This window comes from Bos grunniens, chromosome 1 (genome assembly GCF_055505025.1).
Source record: "Bos grunniens cultivar Pamir isolate PY7600 chromosome 1, Bosgru_T2T1.0, whole genome shotgun sequence".
In the NCBI taxonomy this organism is placed as follows: Eukaryota; Metazoa; Chordata; class Mammalia; order Artiodactyla; family Bovidae; genus Bos; species Bos grunniens.
Window position 1 is genome coordinate 74,135,508 of NC_141165.1, and position 16,092 is coordinate 74,151,599.

The following is a 16,092-nucleotide window of genomic DNA, read 5'->3' on the forward strand; positions in this document are numbered from 1 at the left end:
CCCTGGCTGGCTGATGACCTCAAGAGCATCATCAATGCCAAAAAGAGAGGCAAGCACCAGGTTCTTACTAGTCCATGTGCCACAGTCATCAGCAGGCTTTTGACTTGATGGTGAAGTGTGGTTATATGGGCAAATTTAACTGATGATCACAGGACTGGGAAAATTGCTGTGAACCTCATGGGCAGGTTAAACAAGTGAGGAGGGATCAGCCCCAGATATGATGGGCAACCCAAATATGTGGAAAAATGGGAGCCCCCATCCCATCATTTTCATTGTACTGACAATCTCATCTGGCATCATGGACCATGAAAAAGCAAGTGCATGAAAACACTCTAGAGGGAAAACCATGGGATCCTTTTTCTAGGGATGTAATAGATATATGCAAATAAAATGCCAAAACAAAACAAAAGCAAAAACTTTAATGACAATTCTCAAAAAGGTTCATTACCTTCCTCTGGCTTCACTGCTTTCTCCTTCTTTACTGATCCTGTTTTAGGACCCTTCTCTTGTGTTTTCTTCTGTGAACCACTGGTTTCCTTTTTTGAATTAATCTAATGAAAAAAAAAGTCTCTCCAGTTATCATGATATGGCCATTCAGATAAATGTCCAAAGGACATGTTAGCAAATGCATTCATGGAGTCGCTGCTCTTCTTGAAAAGAGACACGTCCAACTTCTTAAAAGTTTGTTACTTCCCTAACTCCTGACATCTTTGAGGTCTGGGTTCCGGCCATTCCATAGACCCTGCTCTCCCCAAAGTACCTAAAGACCTAAATTCCAAACACAGTAGACTTTATGCTATTCTTATCCACTCTAACTTGTGCAAAGTATCAGCTGGATGACATCTATAAAGAGCCTAAGCCAGTAAATGGGACACAGTCAGTGCTAGTTAATAAGTGCCAAGTTGGCAGCCAAGACACCATGGATAATTTTCAAATGTATACAGGATTTAATGTCTCTTGCCTGCCACATTATTCATTTGATTATTAAGAAAGGCACTTTCGTAACGCTCTGGTTAGGATTTAATTAAGTTTAAGAAATTAAGTTATGACTGAACAATAGCACACACTGAGCCCACATCCTTCTCCTTGTCATTGCCTTACTGATGAATTCTCAGTGACAGAAGATCTTGGTTCTCTAGTCCCTCAGTCCTTCCCTCCTAGAACAGAACCAGTGTGTGGACTAAAGCATAGTAATCTGGTCACTGGAAAACAGGGCCCCTGCCAGCAAGACACAGACAATGAGTTCAGCAGAGATTTCTCCATCATTCACTATGGTAACATCTGTCTCTCACTAGAAAGACACACACATGCAAATCTTACCTCAACTGGGGGTGTCTCTCCCAGCAACAGGTTATTAAAAATAGTAGCATAATCACCATTTAGATTCATCAATTCCTCATGAGTGCCTCTCTCTGTAATACAGCCCTCTTTCATGAAGATCACTTCATCACAGTCAGCCAGGTACTGGAGACAAAGACAGGGACAACGTAGTGTGGCTGATTATTTGTGCAAATACATCCAAACCCCTACACCTTACTTCAGCAGGTCTCACCTGGAGGTGGCCAAGCCCCCCCAGGGGACACTTGGCGATATCTGGAGACATTTTTGATTGTTACAATGGGGGGGGGGGTACTACTGCCATCTGGTAGATAGATGCCAGGGATGCACAGGACAGGCCCCCACAACAGAGAGCTAAGACTGAGAACTCCTGCTTTAGTTTCTCGTGTCTTGTGATATAGTTCAAAAAGCAGGTTCTCCAGTTTTTGATATAAATCTGCTGATGAAGCCACACAGTCTTCTATTAAACTTTACATCCCTTTACTAGACGCAGAAGTACACATAATTAGACTTTCTGTGGCAGAACAGGGGGTTAGCCCCCTAAACTTGACAACATAAGCAAAGCAGATGGCAACCTCCTTGAGCTGCTCTCTGAAGTGGCTGCTTGTTATGGAATGACAGAGTGAGAAGAGCTTGTTTTTCCTAAACAGTACCCACTCGCATATAGATGTTAACAGAATGCTTTCCAAACTATCTCTTACCCAGACTCCATTTTCAGCCTATTCCTCTTAGCCCTTTTACTTACTGATTTATATGCAAAAGCTAACATGCTCCAAGGATCTCTGATTCAGATGGCCATCTGGTACAACAAGCTTTATTGGTACAATGAGCCAGGAGGCTATTTGCTGAGGAAGGGAACACCATGATTCCAGGGACTTCAAGGAGCCCCATGAAGGTACCTGGACCAAGCCCACCTCCCTGTTTCTCCCTGCCCAAGTCAAGGTGGGTAGCCTGGGGAAGGAAGCACATACCTGTAACTGGTGGGTAATGAACAGAACCGTCTTGGACTTGAGATGCTTCTGGATAGCACTGTTGAAGATGTGGTTGCCCACGTGGGCGTCTAAGGCACTAAGGGGGTCGTCCAGGATGTAGATGTCTCGGTCACTATACAAGGCCCGGGCGAGGCTGATCCTCTGGCGTTGCCCGCCACTCAGGTTGGCTCCTCGCTCACCAATCTACAGGAACCCAGAAAGCACAAGGAAGTCTCCAGTTCAAGTCCAGAACAACACTCAGTGGTTGCCTCAGTCACCTCTCCTCTCTTCCACCCAAACCAGCTCCTTCTCTTTATTTCCCCACCTGGATGGAATGCCACTGTATCCTCTAGGGCCCACACCAGAACTGGGGATATCAGCCCAATGCCTCATCCTCTCCCACAACCATCTGGTTACTAACCAATCCTGTGTCTGAGCCTTACCACATCCTCTGGATGCCCCACTACAATCCATTCTCCATGGGCAGAATGACTTTTTCAAAACACAAAGCTGACCATCTTGCTTAGTCCTAAAGGACAGAATCTAAGCCTCCAGATATGGCTGACAAAGCAGGCCCTTTACCAACTGGCTTTCTAGCAACTCTTAGCCTCCGCTGTCAATGCCCCTTCTATACCCTGGGATCTGAGCAGGTGTGTCTGCTCAGTTACATTGGTGTCCATTATGAACACGCATGACTACTGTCATGCCTTCTGTACTTGTCTGCTCAGTTCTGGCATCTTCTCCTCTGCAAAGCCTACCCTCCCCTTCTCCACTAACACCCAAAAGAAAGGGGACTCTTTCATCACCTTATTTTGTGCCTATTTGTCAGTATGTCTTTCCTAACTGTAAGCTTGTTGAGGATACAGATTATTGTCCTTTTCTTTTATATTCCCAGTGCCCCCAGAAGCTTCTGCACAGGCAGCTGACATATAATAAGCACTTAATAAATGTTACTAAGTGAAAAAAAAAAAACCGATTGTCAAACAGTAACTGGCACTGTATTTTTTTTTAAAAATCTTGTCCTTAAAAAAAAAAACTTCAATTATTTCAAAGATTTTCAAATAAGAGCATGTATAAGAATTACCTGCAGGGCTTGTTAAAATGGACTGAGGGGCCCCACCTCTCAAGTCATGATTCAGTAGGTCTCTGGTGGGGCTGAGAGTCTGCAGTGATGTTGCTGATGTGCTGCTAATCAGGGGACCGGAATCTGAGAACCAGTAAATTAATCAAACCACTCCAATCTGGTTTGAGGGCTTAAATGGAAGTCAATTGAATAAAAGTCAGCCTCAGAGACCTCAAGGGCAGGTCATGGAAGATGAGCATTAACACTGAGGGCCAGTTCCAAAGACAAGCCTCGGGGAACTACTCAAGGGCAGAGAAGCAATGAAAGCCAGCTTTATGTTAAGGCCTCTTTCTTTCTAGAGGGAGTCAGCTCTCTAGAGAGTTACATGAGTAAAAAGAGGTTGGAAGAATAAAGTTCAAGGAATCTCAACAGGCATATGATTGAATAATGGTTTTAAATATGAACAGTGCAGAAAATATGAACTGTTCACCAACAATGGGATTTTGTTTAAAATCCACAACACATGAAATTTACGTGCTTAAAATAGGCAATGTTGCTATCCCTGCCCTTAGGAACAAACGTGTCCCTAACATAAAGTCCCAATGAAAGCAAAACTCCCGTGAAAGTTCTTCTCCCACAATTTAAGGTGCATGCCTAGGAGGCAGTTCCGGTACAGCTCTGCCCCCCAACTGCCATAATCCTCTCTGCTAAATAGCCTGGCCCAGCAGGGGCAGAAGGCCGGTACCTCTGTCAGATCACTGTGGGGAAGGATGGCCAGGTCAGGCCTCAGGCAGCAGCAGTTCAGCACAGAGTTGTATCTGAGGGACACAAAAAGACCCAGAGTCAGGGGCATGGTTGGGGTAGAGCCTGGTGACTTGGGCTGCCTTGCGTCTCCCACGGCCAAGAGGAAAGCATGACAGAAACCAAACATTCCTTGCCTTTCTTCATCAAATTCCTTCCCAAAGAGGATGTTGTCTCTCAGAGTGGCATTGAGGATCCAGGCCTGCTGGGCCACATAAGCAAAGGTTCCATTGACTGCAATGCTGCCCTCTAGAAGTGTCATCTAGGGAAACAGACACCATCCAATGGCATCACAATGCAAAGCCATCACCCTGAGTCAACAGAACCCCCCACATTCCACAAGGGAGTTGACAGTCTAGTTGGTTTCCTTGGATGCTTTTGGAATCCAAATCCAGCTCTCACATTTGTTCCACAGCAGTCAAGAAAATCAAAGTTCTCCTTGCTTATGTGTGATGGGAGCCCAGCATAATCCATGACTTGAATGAACGAATATTTCATTCAGCAACTCATAAGCTACTTTATCATTCTTTCTTCCTAACTGCAAACTGTTCTAATTAAAGGAACCCAAGCAGAAGGCCCTTTTGCAGAATTCCCCTGGGGAGGATGCTGCAAGGATTTAGAGCTAGTCCCTGCCTCAAGATGAGGGCAGGCCAACTCATCTACAGAATTAATCCAGGCTGTTGGCTAGGTCAGCTGCTTTTGTAAAATGAGGACCGGGGGTGGGGTGGGGGTGGAATTCCAGTTAGACATCAACTAGCATTTTTCACTTTCATGCACTGGAGAAGGAAATGGTAACCCACCCCAGTATTCTTGCCTGGAGAATCCCAGGGACGGCAGCCTGGTGGGCTGCCATCTATGGGGTCACACAGAGTTGGACACAACTGACGTGACTTAGGAGCAGCAGCATTATAGAGTATTTACATAATGGTAACAGACCCTCCACTCCAATGTGAAGAGATTACACAATAAGCCGTGAGCTTTGAATTATGTTTTCAGTTGCAGGGATTGACACGAATCAATTTATCACTTTACTCTCTTTCAGGGTTCCTTTCAAAGGGACTAACAATAGATGCTTGTCTTGCGTTATGAATGCTATAGCTTGAAACGGTTTCATTAACCAATCTGCACATACAAGCTTGTCCTCTCAAACACAGTAACGCACAGCAGACACACACAAGACTGTAACATACTGCCAACTGCCCACAAACAGGTAAGCACTCTCACAGATAATGCATTCAGAGTGTTCAGAAACCTGGAGGGTCTACTGTGGAAATCCAGCTCTTCCAGCTGCTACAGTACAAACACCCCACACTGCAGACCACCAATAAGGAGTTAAACTCTAAAGAAGCAGGGCTGACAAGTAGCCCCTGCCTCTCTGTCAGGATCTGATCCAGAAGCAAAGACCCGTTCAGTTTTCAATTTAACTGCTGCCCACCAACCCTCCCTTTCAGTCCACCTGTGTCTCTCATCACTGGCCCTGAAATTTGGCTGATCAGAAATTACATAGGAGGTTTTTGGCTCTTAGCAAACCCCAGTGGCTGAGCCCAACCTCTGCACAGTCTCATAAGCCAGAAGGGGTGGGGGTGGGGAGCTGTCCCTCCCGAAGATTTGGATGCAGCTTTCCTCAGACCACCCTGAACACCTTTGCTCCACCAACTGTGACGATGACGCCGAACAAGACAAAATAACCCATAGACTAGATGCTACATGAAAATCATCCCCAATCCCTTCTCCCATTTGTTTAATTTCCTCAACATGGATAAATGACTCAGAGGACCTTATCCATCAGCAGGAATAATCTTACACTTATCCTCATCTCAATCATCTAAGCCAAGCTCGTTTAATCCAAATTTAGAAGCACATGGGGTTTTGCTTTATTCTCCTGATTATTTGGTTCTAAAACATAGTAGAAGATAATCTGTCTTAGTTGGATGATCCCCACTTGAAATGCTGACTTCTGGGCCCTCTGAACACTATTCCCTCACTGCCTTGGGCTGTGCTAGTGTGTCTAGAAGGCCTAGCACCCCAACCAAACCATGAACTCCTCGAGGGCATAATTCTTTTAATGGTTAGCTTGAAAATGGAGTAGGTCTTTGTTTCTAGATCAAATCCTGAAGGCCCTTTCCCTGACAGGGAGGTTGGTGAGGCTGGTCCATTTGCTGGCAGTCTGCAGTTTGTCAGTCTCTGACCTCTGACATTTCCTAGCACACTGTCTGGCACACCTGTGGCACTCAGTAAACACGTGCTGAATAAAAGAAGGCATGAGGAACAAGTGACTCCAGCTGGGTATCAGTGGGTCATTCACCAGGCGCCCACTGAATCCCATCCCAGATACAATGCTGTTGTTAAGGGGTAGGAGTAGAGGGGGTGGGGCGGGGAGTGGCAGGAGCATGATACAGACCAAGGGTCCTTTTGTTTCCACCTTTCCTGACTCTCTTCAGGAAATAAGCTTATTTTTCCTGAGACTCTTACTAAATAAGCAGAATCCAGAGAAAGAAGCAGAAAATGCCCAGGACAGTAACAAAATCTTACCTGGCCTAAAATGGATGAAATGAGAGAAGTTTTTCCACTTCCCACACTGCCACAGATTCCAACCAGTTTACCCTGGACAAAGCACATGCGAGAGGAAGGTCATTAAAGGATACTGACCATTCATGTCAAGGACTTTAGATTTCTTTGAGGAAAAAAACATTAATGACAGTCCATCACTATGGGAACTGTCATCCTGAGGACCCAGCAAGTCACTTACCTTTGTTCTCCCTCATCAGCCAACCACGTCATAGGGTTTCTGTGGGGATGCACTGAGGTAATAGATGTGTAAGCCTTTTAGAAAATTTAAATATGCCATAGGCATTAAGGGGTCCCACATCACTTTTAGAAAGGCCCAAACCTTTCCCTACTTTGTTGGCAACCCATGCTTTTTGATAACTTGTTTGTTTTTATTGATGGTTTTAAAAGAGAGGACAGGACTCCTGAAAATCATTTTATTTTCATTTTATTTTATATGATTTTTTCCTCAGGGTCTATAAATCATTTTCAATAAAAACTACGCACAATGTGCACTGTTGTTTCCATTTTTCTACAAAACATTCCCAAGAATCTGAGGGCATATTTTTACCATCAATCTGACATGAAAGTAGAAAACCAAGCCTGTGATTAACTGAATATCCCCAGGGAAAATGATGAGTTCTCCATGGGCAGTATTAAGTTTTCAAGAACAGACAGATAATTTTAACAGGGACGCTTGTTCAGCAGCACTCTATCGCCTCAAGCCTGGCATGGAGGAAGGGGATGGAGAGTGGTCGTGTGGAAAGAACATGGATTCTGGAGGCAGACAGGTCTTATAAAAGTATTCTTGACAAAGTTTTTGACATGGTCCAGGGGGCTGAGAGATTACAAACCAGTGGTTACAAAGAGACCAAGCCACAGGCTTAGACTCTGCTCTGGTCAGTCAGGTTAACACAAAGAAAACTCTGTTCTGACGACTACATGGTGGCTAAAGAAGATGTCAGCAGTGAAGCATGTGCCTGGGACACAGAAGACATCTGGCAAATGTTAACCTCCCTCCTCTTCCCTAAAGAGAGGGGCTGGGGGGAATAGCTAAAGGTCTGTCATGTGAACATGGACTGTAAAGGGCAGAAGGAGGGTCAACAGATAGAAAGGAAAAGAATAAACTTTACCTGATTACAAGAAATAATCCTCTAATAGAGTTGACTAGCAATGTAATAGAGTTGCCTCAAGATAACTGTTATTAAATAAGAAGCCTGCTGTTAAAAGGTAACTGAAGTCCAAAAACTGACTCGCACGCCCTCCAATGATGAGCCATGCTAGTTGTTTCACGTGGTCTCATCCATTTCCCTCTTGTCTGTAACTTCCAACAGCTACGAGCTTTTTGTTTCCCTTTAGTACAGCTCTGGATCTGTATAACATGCCTCTCTGTACAGTCCAGCTCTCACCACCATATGTGACCACTGGGACTACTATAGCCTTGACTATACCTTTGTCGACAGAGTGATGTCTCAGCTTTTCAACACACTGTCTAGGTTTGTCATTGCTTTCCTGCCAAGAAGCAATTGTCTTCTGATTTGATGGCTGCAGTCACCTTCCACAATGATTTTGGAGCCCAAGCAAAGGAAATTGGTCACTACTTCCACCTTTTCCGCTTCTATTTGCCACACGCAGGTCAGGAAGCAACAGTTAGAACTGGACATGGAACAACAGACTGGTTCCAAATAGGAAAAGGAGTACGTCAAGGCTGTATAGTGTCACCCTGCTTATTTAACTTATATGCAGAGTACATCATGAGAAAAGCTGGGCTGGAAGAAGCACAAGCTGGAATCAAGATTGCTGGGAGAAATATCAATCACCTCAGATATGCAGATGACACCACCCTTATGGCAGAAAGTGAAGAGGAACTAAAAAGCCTCTTGATGAAAGTGAAAGAGGAGAGTGAAAAAGTTGGCTTAAAGCTCAACATTCAGAAAACTAAGATCATGGCATCTGGTCCCATCACTTGATGGCAAATAGATGGGGAAACAGTGGAAACAGTGGCAGACTTTATTTTTGGGGGCTCCAAAATTACTGCAAATGGTGACTGCAGCCATGAAATTAAAAGATGCTTACTCCTTGGAAGGAAAGTTATGACCAACCTAGATAGCATATTCAAAAGCAGAGACATTACTTTGCCAACAAAGGTCCGTCTAGTCAAGGCTATGGTTTTTCCAGCAGTCATGTATGAATGTGAGAGTTGGACTGTGAAGAAAGCTGAGCGCCGAAGAATTGATGCCTTTGAACTGTGGTGTTGGAGAAGACTCTTGAGAGTCCCTTGGACTGCAAGGAGATCCAACCAGTCCATTCTAAAGGAGATCAGTCCTGGGTGTTCTTTGGAAGGAATGATACTAAAGCTGAGTTGACTCATTGGAAAAGACTCTGATGCTGGGAGGGATTTGGGGCTGGAGGAGAAGGGGACGACAGAGGATGAGATGGCTGGATGGCATCACCGACTCAATGGATATGAGTTTGAGTGAACTCCAGGAGTTGGTGATGGACAGGGAGGCCTGGCGTGGTGCGATTCATGGGGTCACAAAGAGTCAGACACGACTGAGCAACTGAACTGAACTGAATGGGGTAGATCCCATGATCTCAGTTTTTTTTAAATATTTAGTCTTAAGCAGGCTCTTTCACTCTCCTCCTTCACCCTTATCAAGAGGTTCTTTAGTTCCTCTTCGCTTTCTGCCATTAGAGTGGTATCCTCTGCATATCTTAGGTTGTTGATGTTTCTCCCGCCTGTTTTGGTTCCTGCTTGTAACTGTAAACAAGGCAGAATGCCAAAGAACTGAGGCCTTCGAACTGTGGTGTTGCAGAAGACTCCTGAAAGTCCCTTGGATAGCAAGGAGATCAAACCAGGTCAATCTTAAGGGAGATCAACCCTGAATATTCACTGGAAGGACTGAAGCTGAAACTCCAGTATTATGGTCATCTGATGCAAATAGATGACTCACTGGAAAAGTCCCTGATGCTGGGAAACATTGTGGACAGAAGAGGGTGTCAGAGAATGAGATGGCTGGATGGCATCGCCAATGCAATGAACATGAACTTGAGCAAACTCCGGGAGATGGTGAGGGATAGGAAGGCCTGGCGTGCTGCAATCCATGGGGTCGCAAAAGTCAGACACGACTGGGTGACTGAACAACAACAACAACATGCCTCACACCACATTAGAACCCCTGAAGACTACTTCCAGTGAGGTAGATGAACATTCCTTACCACCTCTGTCACCACCACCTTGGTCCAGAAAACTAATGCTTTTCCTTGGTTCTCCTGGCTTCACTCCTTGTTTTCCTACATTCTTCTGAATCCAGAAGCTAGAATGATTCTCTGCATCTGTAAGTCAGATCACATCACTCTTCTCCTCCAATCCCTCTAGTGGCTTTTCTATCCATTCAGAGTAAAGGAGAAGTCATTATGAAGGCTCTGGCACTCCAATCCTCTCTGCTTTCAGTACCCTCCCCTCTCTCCCATGCTCACTCTGCTCCTGTGAAAGCACAATTAACATACTCAGGGCTTTTGTGCTTCTGTTCCCTCTGCCTGAATGCTCTTCTTCCCCCATGTATTCTCATGGCTCATTCCTTCAAGTCTTTGGTCAAATACAGGCATACCTTGCACATACTGCAGGTCTGGTTCCAGATTATTTCAGTAAAGCAAATATCACAATAAACGTTCTGGTTTCCCAGTGTTTGTATTAGTTACCTTTACTTTATACTGAAGCCTATATAGTGTGCAATTACATTGTGTCTAAGAAAAAACACTGTATCTATTTTAATGTAAATACTTTATACTTTAGCCTATATAGTGTGCAACTACATTGTGTCTAAGAAAAAACACTGTATCTATTTTAATGTAAATACTTTATACTTTAGCCTATATAGTGTGCAATTACATTGTGTCTAAGAAAAAACACTGTATCTATTTTAATGTAAAAATATTGCTAAAAAATGCTAACCATCATCTGAGTCTTTAATGAATCGTAATCTTCTCTGATGGAGGGTTTGAAATATTTCTAGAATTACCAAAACATAACAGAAATATGAAGTAAGCAAATGCTGTTGGGAAAAAAACGTCTACAGGCTTGCTTGATGCAGGGTTGCCAGAAGCCTTCAATTTGTTAAAAAAAAAAAAAAAAAAAGGCATCATGTCTGTTATTACTTTTTTTTTTTTGGCTGTGCCCTGAGGAATGCAGAATCTTAGTTTGAGGCCTTCCCTCAAATAGTCTATTTAAACTGCAGTGACACCTGCTCTCTGTCCGTCAAGCCCTTCATCCCCTTTTCTTTGTAGCCCCTTTACCTGTTTACTATCTGCCTTTGTTCAGAAGAAGGCAAAATCCAGGATGGCAGGGATTTTGGTTTCTGCTGCTCTGTAACAGTGCCTGACAGACAGATGGCACTCAAAATGGCTGTGGAGACTTAGAGAACGAATTTATGATCACCACGGGGGAAGGGTGGGGGGAAAGGATAGTTAGGGAGTTTGGGATGGACATGTATACACTGCTATACTTAAAATGGATAACCAACAAGGACCTACTGTATAGCACAAGGAACTCTGCTCAGTGTTACGTGGCAGCCTGGATAGGAGGGGAGCTTGGGGGAGAATGGATATATGTATATGTATGGCTGAGTCCCTTTGCTGTTCACCTGAAACTTTACAACATTGTTAATTGGCTGTACCCCAATACAAAATAAAAAGTTTAAAGACAAATGGCTGTGGAGTGAGCAGATATATATACCCCTTGGATTTTCTGGATGCTGCAGCCCTCAGCACGCTGCTGGGCCCCAGTCATGTTCGGTAGGTTAAGCCTTGAAGCTGGAGTGCCTGGTAGTCACTCCCTATAGGGAGATTTCTGAGAGACTCTAGTCCTGGGCTGTAACATCATATACCATAATGGCCTTTGCTTTCAGTAAGAAATAAAGTTACAATAGAATTGCTGATGACAGCACCACTGGGAGTACCTATTATACGCCAGGTTCTGTGCTATGCATAGCCCAGCACTAATGAGCAGCTCACACAGAGTTATAATAAGAAATCATTATTATAGCTCACACATAATATAACAATCAAATCTACTCTGGGCAAGATTGTGGAAAACCCACTTGAATGCTTCATTTCCTTGTTTACAAAATGAGTATCTCATGAGAGCATTTCTATTATTTATTTCTATTGTTATTCATTTCTAGTGTTAAATTCCTAAGAATCCCTTCTAGAGTGGACCTGGCCAGGTTGGCTCTTTAATGCAAAATCACTCCCAGCCATGAAGCACTTTGCCGAAACGACGGTAGCAGCCCCCTCTCCCCAGAGGACAGCCGGGAGACAGTTACCTCTTCGATCTCTAAGTCGATGTTGTAGAGCGTCCTCTGCAGGCGGAGGCTCCCCAGGTGGATGTGCTTGCCCTCTTCCTCCTCAGGGCTGGGCCGCTCGTCACTGTCCAGGAGGAGGTGACCCTTCTGCTCTGCCAGCACCGCCTGATGCTCAGTGCGCTGCAGCTGCCTCACCTTCTCTTTCTTGCCCCTGGCAGCCCTCTTGTCTTTTTTCGTTTTGGGGGTCAGCTTGGGTGAGTTCTGGATACTGGAGTGGGAGGAGTCCCATGCCAAGGTGGCATTTTTCATCTCTATCGTGAGGTGAGGGCTGGCTGGTTTTTTCTTTATCATGTGAACCTCTTCCATTAGAAACAAACTCTGATAGGAGTTGTGAGAGAGGTGCAAAGATGAGACACTGGATCAAGACCAGGGAGACAAGCCTAGGGCGTACACTCACGTAGCAAAACACATCAGGCTATACAGTGGAAGGAAGCTGAAGGGCAAAAGGTAGCTCATTAGTGTAGCCCAGCCTCAGGCCCATGGAGAGGTCACGGGAATGTGGGGACACCTTGGGAGGGACAGGGGCCTCCTCAATCGGCCCACACTCTATGTTACCAGTTAAATGCTAAACTCCTCTTTCCTTTTCCACCACTCTCAAGAGGACCAGGGGATATTTAACTGACTGGTCTGCAGCCCTCTGTTCTCATTCAGGAGCTGCTGAGTGGTAGGCAGTAAAATGTAAGCAGGAAAACCAAAGGGCACATTGCTCTCCTGCTCTGACTCTTGTCACTCTGCCATCCAGACCACTCCTGCAGGGCCCCCAAGCCTGGGCACTTTCCTCAGGTACCCCATGGCACATGGCACAGGGATAGGCTGAACTGAGCTGATGACCAGGCCTAACTCTCTCCGGTTAGAAAGGAGTACCTAAGGTTTGATCGACAGCAGAGCACATCTTCTCACCAACAAGTTCTCATGTCTTCCAAGTCCTACCTTGGAACTTGTGAGAATTCAAACAAAGGGCTTGCATGAAAGGGAAGGGTATCTCCCTCAGACACCCAGCTGAGAAGAAAGCAAGACTTTTCCCTCCCACCCATTCCCCAGCCCCACTGAGGCATGTCAGGGGAAGAAAAGAGGAATGCTTGAAAAGCTAAATGTCTTGGAAATTACACCGGAAACACTGACCATAATAAACCTCTGCCCAGAACCAACATGGGCCCATGACTTTGAACTCACTTCTGACACGTCCCTTAACTAAGTGATCTTTTCTACAGGATGCTATACCAGTTGGATTCCAAATATGATTAAACAATGTTTTTTTAAACATTAGAAAGTCTTTAGAAAAAAGATAACTTTTAGTGGCAGGACTCTTTCCTTAGTCACTTTGTTACCAAGAACCCCTAACTATTTTAAAAGCCCTTTCAAGTTTGCAGCTGCTATTAAGTGTACCACATAATCCCATCGCCTGAGAGCAAGCCCCTTCTCCTAAATCCTAAACTTGGTCTTTCCACTCCTAAACTGCCACATCTCCTACCCGCTCCCAACCCTCCATCTTCCCAGAAGTGTCATGTTTCTAAATCTGGATAATCTTTGCTCTTGGTCATCCTTTCAAAACAGAGTAGTTTAAAGTTTAGTTTTCTGAAAAGAGCCATTGGCTTCATTTGTTCAGAGCCTTCCTGAGAAGACTGGGCTGAGAATAACATGCCAAATATTCTGCCCACCTTCACAGACTGGACCACATACTGACAGAATTCCCGTCATTTCTCTCACCTGAAGAGTTACTAAAAGGATCTCCTAGGGCTTATGTACTATAAAAACTATGTTAGTGCCTCTGACTTGCACAGCTTGTCCACATTTTCCTCTCCCACAGGCTCCCCACAGCCTCGTACTCCTCCCAGGAGGATTTCAGCCTCAGTCGCTCTGCCCAGACACTCTGAGGCATACAAGGGCCCCACGCACCTGAATTCGTATCTACATGGATTTGCACCTGCCAGGCAAGAATCTTAGAGGTACATAAACCATAAACCTCAGCTTCACCAGAGGACGATGACCATCCAAACACTACTCTCAGTCACTGAAACAATCAAATTGGAGTGTATCTGTTGAGCAGAAGAGGGGACCACTCATAGAGTTGCCAGATAAAATACAGGACACCTAGCTAAATTCTGATTCAGGATAAACAATGACTAACCTTTTAGAAGTACATCTCATGCAGTTATTAACTGGGTGTCTTATGTTTTTATTGGCTAAACCTGGCAACACTACAGTGGTGACTGTCTTAACAGAAAAGTTATAAGGTGGCTTCTCACTGCCTTTCTATAAATTATCATGCTCCTAGAAGTAGAGGTGGGGGAGGAGGAGAAGACTGACAAAAGGAACTAGCCAGAATGCGACTCATTCTCATGGGGTATATAGCAGAGCTGTGGGTGGTTTTGCTTCTATTATTAACTCTGAAACTTCCTGGGTAGAGGAAGGATCTATAGTGTGAAAAGCCATCTGCTAACATAAGTTCTCACTAGTAAGTGAAAAGAGAGCTCTCAAGAAACAATAGGAGTGAACAAATCTACACTATAAATTCCTATCCCTTCATCCAAAATGTCACCAAAGCCATTCACTAAAGAAGACTGAGAAACAATTAATGGTCTAATTAATGGGACTAATTAATGGTCAAAACATCTGCCTTAGAGGTGAACATTCTGATTATTACAGATCATTTCAACTGATCTATTTTTAAGTTAAAGCTGTTCAATATATTTTCAAATCTTGATTAATATATTTTCTTAGTGTAAAAATTTTTATTTGGTTAGTTTCTAGCTCTTCTATTTCTCTGCTGAGACTATGTTTTCATTTCTAAGGTCTTTTTCTGATAATTCCAACATTTGGGTCATCTCAGTGTTTTCGACTTTCTTGGTTCTTTGTATGTAGAGAAATTTTGGATTGTATCCTGGGTATTTTGAATATTACACTATGAGACTCTAGGTCCTGGTTTTGAATCCTATCAAAAATGTTGTGTTTTTGTTTTAGGAGGAAATTAATCCATTTAGGATCAATTCTGGTCTGCTTCCTATGGGTTGTTAAAAACAACAGGCCTCAAATAGTCACTGATGTTAAGCCCCAAACTAGGACTTAACTACAGTTTCAGCTCTCCCAGCAATGGAATATTAAACCAGTCAATCAGGAATCACCTGATCAGCACTAGCTAGGAAACATGCCTGAGAGACCCCTGCTGCTGCTTCTGCTAAGTCGCTTCAGTCGTGTCCGACTCTGTGTGACCTCATAGACGGCAGTCTCCTCCATCCTTGGGGTTCTCCAGGCAAGAATGCTGGAGTGGGTTGCCATTTCCTTCTCCAATGCATGAAAGTGAAAAGTGAAAGTGAAGTCGCTCAGTCGTGTCTGACTCTTTGCGACCCCATGGACTGCAGCCTACCAGTTTCCTCCATCCATGAGAGTTTCCAGGCAAGAGTACTGGAGTGGGTTGCCATTGTCTTCTCCAGAGAGACCCCTATTTTCCCCTAAAGGAAAGTAACCTTGCAATAACCAATGCAGTTTTCTGCCTAGGAAAACATCCTTGTTCCCAGTCCCTTCTGCCTGTAAATCCTTTCATTCTGTATAGCTCCTCAGAGCTTTTCTCTTTACTAGATTGCATGCTGCCCAATTCATGAATCACTGAATAAATCCAATTAAGATTTTTTCAATTAAAAAAAAATCTGCCTTCGTCAAAGCTAGACATTGTGGGTTCTGCAAAATAAAGCTCTGATTACGATTAAACCATTTCTTTTCACGCGGCTCTGGAATTTGGCCTTCTAGAAACCAGGTTGGGGTGATGGAGGGTTGGGCCTGGGGGGCACATTCTTGAGGACTACCTTTCTTGACCAACAAGGCTGAGAACCTTACTTTTGTATTGCTCTCAGCAGCCAAGAAGGATTAGCAGGGGCTACTCTCAGCAGTGGCTTTGTCAACAGCCACTTTGCCAACAGCTGGGACTCCAGCCACACAGGTGCTGTTTCTTTTTGTTTTCGTTTTTTTAAGTATTAACCATTTCCAAATATCTACCTCCCTCCACCCTCCCAAA

At 44.3% G+C, this 16,092-nt stretch overlaps 1 protein-coding gene across 7 annotated transcripts in view; it reads right to left on the reverse strand.

Annotated features, from left to right (window-relative positions):
* ABCC5 (ATP binding cassette subfamily C member 5) overlaps window positions 1-16,092 on the reverse strand; it is an 82,232-nt gene that overhangs the window by 32,411 nt on the left and 33,729 nt on the right. For 6 of the 7 annotated variants that reach the window (XM_086396521.1, XM_086396527.1, XM_086396535.1 and 3 more), the window contains 7 exons: window positions 12,045-12,401; window positions 6,706-6,777; window positions 4,311-4,435; window positions 4,118-4,190; window positions 2,310-2,513; window positions 1,321-1,464; window positions 449-551 (listed from right to left, as the gene is read on the reverse strand). In XM_086396521.1, coding sequence (XP_086252647.1) covers window positions 449-551; window positions 1,321-1,464; window positions 2,310-2,513; window positions 4,118-4,190; window positions 4,311-4,435; window positions 6,706-6,777; window positions 12,045-12,401 — 1,078 coding nt within the window. The remainder of the gene's footprint in view (window positions 1-448; window positions 552-1,320; window positions 1,465-2,309; window positions 2,514-4,117; window positions 4,191-4,310; window positions 4,436-6,705; window positions 6,778-12,044; window positions 12,402-16,092) is intronic. The other variant, XM_086396543.1, reaches the window with a different exon arrangement.